Source organism: Lagenorhynchus albirostris, chromosome 6, assembly GCF_949774975.1.
Source record: "Lagenorhynchus albirostris chromosome 6, mLagAlb1.1, whole genome shotgun sequence".
Taxonomy (NCBI): domain Eukaryota; kingdom Metazoa; phylum Chordata; class Mammalia; order Artiodactyla; family Delphinidae; genus Lagenorhynchus; species Lagenorhynchus albirostris.
In genome coordinates, this window is record NC_083100.1 from 18520490 (window position 1) to 18533862 (window position 13373).

Here is a 13373-nt window from a genome sequence, read left to right on the forward strand (position 1 = left end):
GTGTCGTGTGTGCAGCTGCAGCCCAGACTCCTACGCATTTCTGTCTGCTCTGCTTCCAGACTCCAGCCCCGGCCTCAGCCTGGAGCCGGGCCCTGCTGCCTTTCTCAGGAGATGCAGAGAGGGTGATGGGAGGGCCAGGCTGCCAAGTCACGCTCTCCAAGGCTTGAATGGTAGCTAATAACAATTAGGCAGTGGTTTTTTTATGCTGTGCTCCCTATGTGGCTGGCAGTTTCCAAGGTGCTTTACACCCATTAACTTGTTTAATCTTCAGGACACGCTACCAATTATTAGCCCCATCTTACAGACGAAGAGACTGCGGCACAGAACTTGCCCGAGGTACCACAGCTAGTTAAGTGGTGGAGTTAGGATTCGAACGCAGGCACGCTTGACCTCTTTGCCGCCGGTCCTCTCAGTTCTTGGGCGGCTGCTTCATGTCCTTCGGCCTCAGGAATAATGTACGTCGAGCAGGATTGAGGTTAGGACTAAACGAGGTGATGCAGGCAAAGTGCTCGCCACACCTTAAGCAAAAGTAGCTAAACTCTGATAGCGACTCGCAGACCAGGCCTATGAGATGTGACAACAGCCATTCACCTGGGGGCAAGGGGCACTTTCTCCCCCCTCCCCCATAGCGTTCCACCCTGTATGGCCCCAGGGGAGCCCTCATCTGCATGTCATGAGATGTCCTTGTCAAAGATGGTAGACGTAGAAATGAGGCAAGAGAGCCTTGGGCATGGAGGTACTCAGGAGTTAGGGCCACCTAACCTTGCCAGGGTTCAGACCCGTCACATGAAAAATGGGCGAGTACCACCCGTGCTGCGCAGGGAGCGAAGGGACCAGTGAGTGGACCATGGGCCCTTCACCCTTCACCTGTGCTCTGCTGAGGTTCAGCACCACTGGTGTTTCATCTCAAAGGCCGGAAGTGGGCAGAACAGCCATTTTACTAGCAGATTCTCTCTCTCTCAAGATAGAGGCTTGAAAGTCCTCTTTCAGGGCAGGCTGCTTCCTTGCTTTGAGAAAAATACAATATAGACCCTTTGGCCACTGAAGATGAAGCCAAGTGCTCATCCCGGAATGGAAGAGAGCATTGGTGGGGAGCCACGCCTCCCTGCTTGACAATAGAAAGGTGCTTGTCAAAGGTGCCTGGGAGGACATCTCTGCAGGTATCTGGAGAGAGAAGCGGGAGAGGTACCTGGCTTTCTCCTCCCTGGGGCCCTGATGAGTTTGGGGCCTGGACCCTGGGTGGGGTGGACGTGTGCCACTCCACATGGAGGGAGGCAGGCCTCTGACACTGCCCACTGGCCTTAAGCTAAGGAGACCTGTGGAGGGGCCTCAGTCTCTGGGTCTTGGGAGGTTTTTACAGGTTTTTCACCACGTGTTCCCGGCTTTCTGTTGGCCCCATGCTTTCAGTCAAGTCATTACTCAGTCTGGTCCTAGCTGTGCCGCAGAGTATTGGGTGGTGGGACCCTGCGTAAGGGGAACAGCAGCTACCTGGGGAGAGCCAGCTGTGGGGCCCCAAGAAGTGAGGGCAGAAGAATGCGCATTTCATGGACTTCTACAGCATACTTAGAGAGGGCCACCTGGTCAAAGAGGGGACTTCTGCTGTCAGCTGGGAAAGCTTGCAACCTCTGGATGCCTGGGCAATAAAGGGAGGTGTGTCACCCACTGGTCCCCCAGGGTTCCCCACCCCGAGAAGGGAAGCACAGGGAACACGGCACACCACCAAACTCTCGAAACTCAGCTTTATTGAGTTCCAGTGGCTCCCTCTTGGTCTGAGCTCAGCCCCGCTGGCTTTGATAGGTCTCTGAGACTCAACGGTCCAGGGTCTGGCAACACCCCGGCTCCACCACTCCCCTCCCCAGCCACCAGGCTCCCCAGGGAGGGAGGAGGAGAGGCAGCTTCTGTGGTGTTGGAGAGAAAGAATGGGCAGCGGGGTCAGAGGCCGAAGAAGCCATACAAGCAGCAACATGCCCAGAGCACCCATCACACACCAATTCCAGCCACACACCCGCCCCCCACCACCACCACCACTGAGAGGGCTAGCTTCCAAGCTCCCACGCCTGTCAGCCTCCTGAGACCACGCCCTGCTTAGCCGATCAGCCGTGGCTCATTCTCAGACCCCGGGACTGCCCGCAGGAAAAGAGCCTCTCCGAGATGCCACAGGGCCTTGATGGGTACACTCCAACCCTGGCGCTAGCAAGAGGTGTCAGGGGAAACAAAGCTCAGACCATTACCCCATCATCCACATTCTTGCCACCCCTGCCAGGGACAAATCAAAGGACACGATCGCCCCATCTCACAGTGAGTTAACAAGCCGACCAGGGCTGGAACTACATGTCCCAAGATGCACAGCTCTGTAACTGTGCACCACTTCTCCCAAGCATGATCTAACAGAAAGGAGGCATTGTGCGTTGCATTCTGGGACTTGTAGTCCCCAAGAGACAGCACCAAACACCCAGGGAAGCGTTTACAGGCTAAGACTACTTCCCACCCAGCCCCCACCCACCACCCAGGCCCGGCTCTACGCTCAGCATGGGCGAGGGAGAGGAATGGAGGGTCCCCTCCCAGTGCACAGGGTTGGGCGCTGTCCTGTTGGAACTGTGCTGCCATTCTGGGTCCCGGACATCCAGCTCAGAACACATCTGGGGAGAGAGCAGGGGCGGGGTGACAGGAGAGAGGGTCAGCAGCAAGCCGTGGAGGACGGAGCTGAGCATGCAGCCCTGGGCTAGCCCTGTGGCCTCTCCCTGAGCCCTGATGCATGGTGCAGGAGGATGGGATATGGTCCCCTCCTAAGCCTCCCTCCTGGGGCAACCTGGCCTTAACCCCCCTCTCCAGGATTAGCCGGCCTCACCTCTGGCTAGTCCCAAGGCCTGGGGCAGGCTGAGGCAGCAAGAGGAAGGGAGGAGGAGTAGGCTCCGGTTCCGAATCTGGACGGCCGAGAGGCTCCCGCCCCACCCAGCTAGCCTCCCCGGAAGACCTTATGGCCCTACTGGCCACAGAATCTTCCTCGCCACAAAGAGGCCTTCTGGGGGAAGCAAGAAGGGAGTCCCAGCCAGACGGCAGTGAAAGCAAGCGTTGCGGCCCACGGGGAATTGCAGAGAGAAGAGTGCGAGGGAGAAGCAGCACCAGGAGGGAAGCAACAGAGACGTCAGAGCTCAACACTGCGCAGAAACCAGGGTGGGGTTGTCTGCAGCCGGATAAGGAGAGCCGTGTCTGCCGACTCTGGCTCAGAGAACCTCAGGCCAAGTCCTCCTTCCTTAACATCATCGGCAACACAGGTGGCAGAAGACCTGGGCACGAAAGGCCTGACCCAAGCCACTAATGCCCCTTTAAACTCCCTGTCTAATAAGAATAAGTGAATCCTGGCTCCTCAGGCCCTCCCACTGCCCTGACACCCCCCACCCTGGGCTTTGCCAGGGACCTATCAGCCGTGGGCTGAGCACAGCAAATCCTGACTCCACGCTGGAGGGTGGAGGGGGGTGGACCTGGGAGGGAGCATGGAGGTGGAGAGGGGCTCCTGCAACTCAGGCCACGCCCCTCTCTGCTCTCCTGACAGTGAACAGGACCCCTGGCCCCCTGAATCGGGTGGGTTGGGCCTAGTGATCAGAGGATGAGGCAGCGAGAGGCCTTCTCCTCCGGAGATGGGCTGGGTTTGGCTGTGTCACCCCTTGCACCCTCATGGGTCTCCCCCATGCCTGGGTCGTGGTTCTGGGCCTTGGGCTGCCCCTGCCGTCGACGCTGTGCCCCCCGCCCACCTGCTGGTTTCTTCCCAGCTGCCTCCATCTCTGACAGGCTGTAGGCCATGGCAAGCTGCAGGTCCTCGTCATCCTCAGAGAGGTCGCTGTCAGGGGGTCGCGACACAGGGGTCTGCCGGACCTGTGTGGCCCCTGATCTGGAGGTGACAGACTGTTGCTGCTCGCGACGGCTCAGCTCCAAGCCCAGTGCCAGGTCATCCGGGATACCTGTGGGAGTAACAGCCACCATGAGCCAGGCTCTGATCCAGGCTGCAGGAATCCGGCCTCACGCAGCAGCCACTCTGACCACTTACAGCCCCTCCTCTGGAACTGGTGTGCGCATTTTGGCACCTAGCGTAGTGGTTACGAGCATGGCCAGGCATTCGGCTCCAGCAGGTATGAGCTGTCTCCTCTGGCAAGTTACTCAACCTCCCTAAGCCTCCCTTTCCTCATCTATAAGATGGGAATGACGTGAGTGCCTGCATCGTCAAATTGTTCCAATGATTAAATAAGAGAGCCCATGAAGAGCCTTTAGCACACAGAGCTCCCAGAGTCGGCGGGCATAAAAGGGTAGTCATGGTGACCATCCTGTACTGCGTGGCAGCGTCGTGGGAAGAAGAGTTCAGCTCCAGGAGCCCTGTGTCCTGAGTTTCATTCCTGGCTTTACCCTTTGCTAAGTAGGTCAAAGCCTTGGGCCTGGGGCTACTTGGGAGTTAGGGCCATTTAGCTGTGCTGAGGCTCAGTCTCCTCAAACGAAAAGTAGGGCGAATGCAAACTGCCCTGCTTTCCCCCGGGTGTTTTAAGAATACAAGGGATGTGGTATGTGCGCAAGTGCTTTAAAAATAGTCAAGTGCTCTGCAAACTCCAGGCACCCCACACATGATGACGGCGATTAGCTGGCCCTCTGAGGCTCCACAATTCTCTGTCCCAGCCCCCTTCCCCGGGATCACCATCTCCGACCCTGCCAGTCTGGCTTCCCTGCCCCAGGGGAGTTCAGAGAGGAGCAGTTAGGGGAAGGGGCTTTGGGGCCTGGGGCTTCCTGATCGGGATTGGGTGGCAGAGCCGCTCCTCACCATTGATTGTGACAGACTTCAGCTGCCCGTCCTCCTCTACTTCCACCCGCTCCTGCCCGTTCTCCATGATCCTGGGGGAGACAGCACGGTTCATTCGGTGGGCGTGCCCGAGTCCTGCGGGCGCCTGTCCAGGCTCCGGGACGTCGCAGTGGACAGGGCAGTCTGTGCTCTGCCCTCAGGGAGCTGCTCTCCAGTCGTCTGCGGCTCCGCTCCACCCCCACCCACCCCACACCCCGTATGGTCCCAGAAGGAGCCCTCACCTGCGCGTCGTGATGCGGCGTCCTTGGACAAAGGTGGTAGATGTAGAGACAGAGCGAAAAGCACCAGCCCCAGGACTGAAGGAGAAAGATGAGGAGGAGAAATCTGGCATTGGGACAAAGGAGGAGGAGGAGAAGAGGATGTTAGACAGAGGCTGTACCAGGCAGGCTGCACGCACAATGGACCAGGAACCTCTGTGGGGTCTCCCCGCAGAGCTGCCCAGAGGCAGGGTTCCAGAGACACAGAGAGAAGGCGTGGGAAGGTGACAAGCTGAGGCGAGGGGCTCCAGGACTCCAAACGCTTGCAAGCATGGGAAGGGACGGCACTTACCAGAGTGTCCAGGGAAGGAGGAAGAGAAGGTGAAGAAAGGGCCCGAGTGTCGGGCACTCCGGTTCTGAAGCTCTGAGAACGGGCCCAGGTCATCTGCAACAAGTAAGCAGATGAACCATCATCTGGTGAAAAGATCCCCCCACCCCTAGAATGTGTGAACCCTGCTCTGAAGTCTCGAAATATAAGCTGCTAAGCAACTGGGTACATTTCTGATTTTTTTTCTTTTTTGCTTGGACTGATTTATAAATTAAATTCCTTTTTAGTATTATTATATGAAAAAGTTCCCTGGTCAATTCTGGCCACTATGAAGAATAAAGGAAGGGGGGTGGGGAATAGCTCCTTCAGTTTTATGCAGATAAGCCTGATGTGATGTCAGGCAGACACAGCTACAAGCCCCGGCTCCGCCATCTGCTGTGTGACTGTAAGCAAGTTATCTGAATGTGCCTCAGTTTTCTCATCTGTAAATGTGGATAAAATTATCTACCTCACAGGGTTCATTTAACCATTCAAAAAAGTGGTATCTGTTGTTGTTTGTAATGGCATTATTACTGTCCCATGATGCTCTGAGTCTTGCTTTCATGGCTGTCACTGTGGAGGTTTAACAATGAATTATTGTTATCATTTAATAAGGCGAGTCTCTGAAGTGTCACTATAGGGTCACGCGGGTTCTGGAATGTGTAAGGTTCTGTCCCAGAGCTCACTGGATCCACCCACACAAAATCTTCTGTCCGTGGAATTCTGCTTCCCTCTCAGCCTCCTGCCTAAGGGCCTCCCAGCTGATGGAGAGCAGGCCTGGAGGGAGAAGTCGAGCTTATCAGAGGCCGCCCGAGTCCACTCACCAAAGAGCTCTGCAAAAGGGTCACCACTCCCGAAGAACTCCCGGAAGACCTCCTCCGGGCTGCGGAAGGTGAAGGTGAAGCCAGGGCCGCCACTGCCAGCTTCTGCCCGACACGGGCCAGTACCTGAAGGAGAGGCAGGATGAGGACGGGGCTTAGGGCGTGCACCCTGCCCTGAGCCAGGGGCCCCCTTAAGGCACAGAGACTCCAGGGAGACTCCAGGAGCCTCGAGAGCAGAGTGAGAGCAAGCCTCCACTGCAGGAATCTGCCCTCCCCCTTCCTCCCTGACCCACTTCCATCCCTGGGCGCCCCTGCTCCACCTACCTGCCCCAGTCAGCCCTTCCCGGCCATAGTGGTCGTAGATCTCACGCTTATGCTCTGGAAAGAGAGAACAGATCATTTCTCCCTCCCTCTGGGATGACGGCCTCCCCTTCCAGGCTAGGCCCCTCAGAGGACTGGCCAGAGACTGACAATTGGGGGGCAGCAGGTTGCAGAGGGGACATGCGCTACAGGTTTTAGCAGCAGCTCAGCCCTTCACATAGGGGCCCCTTCTCATCTGTAAAATGGACACAATAACAGCACCGACCTCAGAGTTGCAAGGATTAAATAAGATAATCCACCTTGCACAGTGCCTGATACATAGCGCTTCATAAATGTTAGCTAATCATTGCTATGTTATTATTAATCAGGGCCTAGCCTAAATGTCACAGAGAGACCTTTCTTGACTACCTAAAACTGCTGCCTATTATTCCCTATTCCCTATCACATCACCCTGCTACGTTCCTTTGGAATAATCTCGTCTATGCATTCACTTGCTTAATGTTGGCCTTCCCTGAACAGACTGTGATAAACCCATCAGGACTTGTAGGGCCTGCTCGTCCTCCATCGTTCTTCAGTACCCAACAAGGGCCGGGCACCATAAGCACTCAGTGAATATTTTTTGAATTAATGAATGAAAGGCCTGGACTCATATTCCTCGAGCAAGTTACTTCACCTCTCTCAGCCTCAGTTTCCTTGCCTGAAAAATGGGGGTGATAAATCCTGTCTCACAGGATGGCTGTGAGGACTCATGGAGATTACAACTACCAATGCCTGGCACAGAGGAGGCTCGGCACACCTTGGTTACCTGCCCTGCTTCCTTCCCCTTGTCAGGATCCATGCTGCAACTAGCAGACCCTGAGGAGCAGACACTGAGACAGGGGATCAGGGGAAGAATAAAAGGGTGCTTGACACACAGTAGGTGCTCCTCTGAATTGAAACAAACGAACAAAAAAATCCCAGAGTCCCTGTGGGAGGGGGGCACTTGAATGCCAGGTTGGAAAAGGCATGGAGGAGACTGGGGTGGTGGCAGCATGGCTTTGGGAAAGAGTGTGAGGGGGCATGAAGTGGCAGTGACAGGTGCTGCCCTGCCCTGACCCCTGACCCTGGCCCTTACTGTCCGACAGCACTTCATACGCCTCGGCCACCTCCTTGAACTTCTTCTCAGCAAACTCTTTATTATCTGGGTTCTTGTCTGGGTGCCACTGTAAAGCCTTCTTCCGATATCTGCAGGAAGTGGGTTCAGAGGGGAGGGTCAGGAGACAAACGCAGGCACTTCTCACTAGGGAACAGAACGACCCACTTCCTGTTAGCCCACCATAGCCCTTCCACCACTCAGATCCCGGTCCATGCCAGCTGCCAGGGCTGCCCCTGCAGCAGTGTTTTAACGGAGTCCCCATCTCGCCCCTCTGCAGCCAGTGCTGGGACTATACACTTGTATTAGACATAAGGATGAGAAAGCCCCAGGCCTAACGCCTCCCTGGGGCTCGCTGGGGCTGGGGTTGCCAAGGACGTGGGTACATGTGGCCATGGGGGGGGAGGGGCACAGTGCTTGAGCATCTTTGCACTGCATCCCGAGACAGCCCACACCTAGAGGCGGGGGGTTGGCGTAGGAATAAAGGGAAAGGGAGGGGATGGCGGGGCTGTACTGGAAAAGAGCTCACACTGCACCTTCCAGCGGAGCTTCACGCTGTAGACTCTCTCCTACTCATCCAGGGGTCTCCTTCCTCCCTACAGGGGTCCCTCTCTGAGGGAGGCCCGCAATCCTCTCTAAGGACCTGGCTCTCTCAGCCCAGCCTCTGAAGGGCCCCAGGGTGGTGGAGCGGGGGGAGGGGGTGAGTGGCTTTCTGGTGCACAGCGGAGGCACTTACGCCTTTTTGATGTCATCAGCGGACGCACTTCGCGGCACGTCTAGGATCTCGTAGTAGGATGCCATGGCAACTCGTCAGTCGTCAGGCGGGCCTCCTTGGGGCTACGGTAGAGAAGGTACAGTCAGGCGGAAAGAACCGAGAGCCCCTCCCCGGGGCTGGAGACCCCGGGGGCGGCGAGAGGCGCTCCCAGGGGGCCGCGGAGCCCGCTGGCTCTCCTCGCGGCGCCCGCTGGCTCTCCTCGCGGCCGGTGACTCGGCTCCCTCGGGCAGCCTTATCGGCCCTCGCAGGCCGGTGCCACGGGCTATCTCAGGGCCCAGGGCCGGGGCGCCCTATCGCGGCCCCCAAACGCCAGCAGTCCGGCCCAGGGCCCCCCAGCCTGACCGGGGCCCCCCGCCCGCACCTCCTCCGCCGGGAGTCCCTGGCCTCTTGGAGCGCCCCGCCCCTGCCCCCCGCCGGGAACCGTCTGGCACCGGCTGCCCGGCTCGCGGCTGCTGCGTAGGACGCGGCAGGCCCAGCTGTGCGCGCAAGCTTGCGTCAGCGGCACGGAAACTACTAGAGACCCAGAGGAGGCCGGCTCGGCCTGTCACCTTGGGGGGTGGAGGGGGGTGTGTGCTGCTGCAGGGGCTGCCGGGAGATGGAGGCGGAGCCAGCTATTTTGGGCTTGCACCAGGACAACGTCATCCCCAGATGGGACCTGGGAGACAGCGGCAGGCTCCATCCAGGAGTGACGCACTTGCCAACAAACAAGCCACCCAGCCCCTGGCCCCTCTGTGGCTTTCCTAGAGACAGGCTCGATGACCGAGGATTACTCATCCAGAGGAAATCACCACTTCAAGGGCTCACAGACTCCTCCTCTCTGGGCCTAAATCTTCCCCCTTCTTGAGATCCCTGCTCTAAGCCCCAGCCCTCAGAAGAGGCTGTCCGCCTTCCCTGAGTAGGTCACACCTGCCTCTCATAGCATCTCTTGGCAACCTTCCTCACACTGGTCAGGGCATTTATTTGTTTGATTATCTGATTGACAGTCACCTCCCCCACTAGGATGCAAACTCCACAGGGCAGAGATTATGTCTTTTTTCTCACTAGAGTATTCAGGACAGTAGTGCGGTTCAAAAATATCCATTGGATGATTAAATAATGCACAGATGGGAACATGTTCTTAACAATTTTGACACATTTGGGAGATTAATGGGATTAATGGGTGGTTAATGGGGAAATGGGGGGAAAAAAAGGAGAGGAAGTTCCCCAGATTCGAGGTTTTTCTTTCCAAACTGATCCTGAGTAGACCTCTTCCACCTTAGAGTGTTTTCTGGCTTCAGGCCTCATGGGAAAGTTAGAGAACCTTCTAGAACTGGCTCCCACTTGCTATCCAGGCCAATCCACAAGCATTAATTGAGCATCTTCTATGTTGTAGATGCTGCCAGGATGTAAAAAGAAGACTGCGGCCCAATCCCTACCTTCACAGAGCTCCAACTACCAGCCCATCAGTATAGACCACTGGGAAACCCCAAGGCTTTGGAAACAGACCTGGGTTTGCAACCTGGTACTACTGTGTGACAAGAAAACCTCTAAGGACTCAGTTTTTCCTCCCTAAATACAGGTAACGCCTAGGGCTGTTTGAAAGTCAAATGAGGTATGGTACATAGTAGGTCTTGGTACAAAGGTTCTCTGGCATCATGACTGGCCCAAGCAATACTGGTTATGTGTATCCAGAAGAATATTTTAGGCTGGGTGACCCAGAAGTGCTTCATCAAAGAGAAGGGCTTGAGCCAGACGTGAGAGAAGAGCCTGGTGTGCGTTTGTCCAGTTTTCCTGGCTGCTCACAGCCTGAGCCTCCTACCTACCTGCATCTGGCAAATGCCCATTGCGTAGGCTTTGATGGGAGCCAGGCCACTACCTGCCACAAAACCCGACACTTGCTCTCCCAGACTTACTGGCTCCAAGGTGTAGGCAAAAGCCGGATGTTTTGCCAGTTGGAAGCTCCAACTGGGACTTGGAATCTGGAGCAAGTCACAGAGAAGCAGGGGCAGTTGAGAATTCATTTCTGCAGTGGTGGCAAGCAGAGCCAGCAGTGGCCTCTAGTGTCTGGAGGAGGAAATGTCAGCCTCGATGCCAGGGTGAGAGGAGGCCTCACTGCAGTGGGTGGAGGGGCCAGGGGCTTTTTAAGCAGTGGGTGGAGGGGCCAGGGGCTTTTTAAGCAGGTCATGTGCCCTGACCTTGACTGTGGTGCTGGCTGCCCAACTTCCCTTGATGCCTACCTGTTTGCGGAAACTTGTTTGGCAGCCCTTGTATTGATTCTGTATGCTACCCAGTGTCTCTCTAATTGTGTGTGTGTGTGTGTGTGTGTGTGTGTGTGTGTGTGTTGTATGTATATGCGTGTGTGTCGGGGGGTCCTTTTCTTTTTTTATTTTGCCAGAGTTAGTTCCTGCTGTTTCCTGACTGACCTTGGTATAAGAGGAAGGGATAGATTAGGTTAGGTCACTCCAAAATCTTCCAGATCTCTTTCTTTTTACTTTCTTATCTCAACAGACATTTGTCTAGCACCCTACCATGTATGTGGTTTCATATTAAGAGTAGGAATACAGAGAGCTTTAAGTTTCAGTCCCTGTACTCAGGGAGATGAAAACCTCGTTGGGACACAGACAAATGACAGCCAAGGGAAATTATGTGGAACACATCTAGCAAGCAAAGGGTTAATTTCCTTTGTTCACAGGGAATTCCGACAAATGTATGAGAAAAGACAAACAATGCAGTTCTTTAAATGGGTGGAGGGCACAGACAAGACAGTTCACAGAAGAGAAAGTACTGGCTTTTAAATATGAAAAGATGCTCAGTATCATTCATAGCAAGAGAATCATAAAGGAAAGCTGCAGCGGAATACTTTCACTTCCTGGATGATTGACGAAGGTCAAAAAGTGTAATGTGTTGTATGGACACAGGCGGGCTCATACATTGGTAGTAGGAGGGGTGTTTGGATATAACTTCTAAAGAGAGCAGTATGAAGTATATATCAAAAATCAAAGTATATAGGGGCTTCCCTGGTGGTGCAGTGGTTGAGAGTCCGCCTGCCGATGCAGGGGACACGGGTTCGTGCCCCGGTCCGGGAAGATCCCACATGCCGTGGAGCGGCTAGGCCCTTGAGCCATGGCCGCTGAGCCTGCGCGTCCGGAGCCTGTGCTCCGCCACGGGAGAGGCCACAACAGTGATAGGCCCGTGTACCACAAAAAAAAAAAAAAATTAAAGGTTAAATTAAATTAAAAAAAAAATTAAAGGCCTTTGACCCAGTAATGCCAATTCTAATAATCTGTGGTTGTACATATGTGCAAAGAAGCATGTACAAGGGTTGTAGCATTCTTTTCATAGCAAACGATTAAAAACAACCTAAATACTATATCATTAATAGCAGACTGGTTAAATAAGCAATGGTACAAGGTACTGTGGAATACTATATTGTCACCAAAAAGAACAAGGTATATCTATATGTACTGATGTGCACCATCTTCTAGATTTATTGTTAAGTAAAAAAAACAAGGTGCAGAGCAAAGCGTATTTAAATGCGTGTGTGCACACATTAGTATATACGTAGATGTCTGGAAGGGAGTACTAACCAAGAGTGAACAGTGGCGGCTGCCAAGAGGGGAACAAAGGAAGGGGACTTATTTTTGCTGTTTGTAAATCTCTTTGGTACCTGACAAGTACTGAAGCATGTGCACATAGTAACTGGTCAAATATAATATTTTTAAATCTAGCTGGGGAAATAGGATATCAGCAACAAGCTAAGTGCTATGGTACAAGGCAGTCCATGCCAAGTACTGAATGAGTGATAGAGACAGCCAGTAAGAGGGAGAATCTAGATGAGGCAGAGGTCTCCAGTGCCGGATGGGTTCTGGGTGACTGTGATCTAACCTGGAAAAAATGGCAACACTGAGGCCAGCAGGGGGAGGTGGCGTTCCGGAAGGAGGGAATGCAGCTTCGGAGGCAGGCATGCTCCTGACACATTAGAGGCGAGGGAGTAAATGTGCTGGGTGGAATCCAGGGTTGGGGCTCTGTCTCTTTTGTCTACCTGCAAGAGGTAATTGTACCCTGGCTTTAGAAGCCGCAGGGATGACAGCATTCCCCTGCACTGAGGGAGTCCCCAGGAGCCAGGCTGGGTGGCGCTCCCAGCTGTCCCATGGAGATCTGGGTTGCCACCTCCCCACATCCACACCCAGTCCAACCTAGGCCTGCCAGGGCTTGCCTGCAGAGTTAGTAGCTGGGAGGCCTCACGGGGTCAGAGAAGAGGTGGCCATCCAGCTGCCCAGGGTGGGTTGGCTGGTACAGCCATCAAGAGGGGAGCCTGGCCACCTCTGTGGATACCCAGCCGTGTTGGGTGGTAAAGACCTTCCTCAGGGCCCTCCCTCCTGGCCTCTCCCAAACCCTTACCTCACCTATTGGATGTCAGTGGCAGAGGGCTTTTAGAGGACACTGACAACCCCAAAACGTGGCCCCAGAGACACCTCTGCCCTTGTTCAGCCCTGGAAGCTGGGTCCCCCCTCCGCCCCACATGCCCTCTACCACAGTGCCTGGGCACGGAAGTGTCAAGCATCACCCCCTCCCTGCCTTCGAGGCACCTGAGTCACTGTCTGGGCACTGCAGAGCTGGCAGGCCCTGAAGAGTTGGCGTCTGGAGAGGTGCCTGTGTCTGCAGAGGGCAGGAGGGGAGGACACCCTAGGAAGGGGAGGGCAGCAGCATAAGCTTTGGCCCAGGCTGACCTGGGTTTCAATCCCAACTCCTCCACTTACTAGCTGGGTAACCTTGTGCAAGTCACATGACTTCTCCAAGCCTCAGTCACCACATCTATAAAATGGGCATTCATCCAACAAGTCTATTTAACAAATTTGAGAATCTATGTGTCAGACAGCATTCTGGGTCCTGAGCGTAGAACAGGCCTTGTTCCCATGGAGCTTCCAGTCCTGTGGG

At 55.0% G+C, this 13373-nt stretch overlaps 1 protein-coding gene across 3 annotated transcripts; it reads right to left on the bottom strand.

Moving 5' to 3' along the window:
• Positions 1–1725: 1725 nt before the first annotated feature.
• On the bottom strand, positions 1726–8957 carry DNAJB2 (DnaJ heat shock protein family (Hsp40) member B2). 3 transcript variants are annotated; one of them, XR_009541064.1, is made up of 10 exons: positions 8818–8957; positions 8418–8518; positions 7664–7773; positions 6553–6606; positions 6232–6354; positions 5393–5464; positions 5065–5167; positions 4805–4875; positions 2849–3959; positions 1726–2639 (listed from the first exon to the last, which is right to left on the bottom strand). XR_009541064.1 is itself a non-coding variant. In XM_060152044.1 (10 exons), exons 2-10 carry the CDS (start codon positions 8480–8482, stop codon positions 2629–2631), a joined length of 837 nt encoding a protein of 278 aa, XP_060008027.1. In that variant the 5' UTR covers positions 8483–8518; positions 8818–8957; the 3' UTR covers positions 1726–2628. The 3 variants fall into 3 exon arrangements, 1 of the variants encoding a protein (XP_060008027.1); XR_009541063.1 differs by having other exon boundaries at positions 5393–5485; XM_060152044.1 differs by having other exon boundaries at positions 3753–3959; positions 5393–5485.
• Between the last annotated feature and the right edge of the window lie 4416 nt (positions 8958–13373).

Coding starts and splice junctions, on each gene's coding strand:
- DNAJB2 (XM_060152044.1), bottom strand. CDS start 8,482: ATGGCATCCTACTACGAGATCCTAGACGTGCCGCGAAGTGCGTCCGCT. Junction 6,355..6,552: donor GGAAGGGCTGACTGGGGCAG/GTAGGTGGAGCA, acceptor CCTCTCCTTCAG/GTACTGGCCCGTGTCGGGCA. Junction 5,168..5,392: donor CTCCTTCCCTGGACACTCTG/GTAAGTGCCGTC, acceptor TCCCAATGCCAG/ATTTCTCCTCCTCATCTTTC.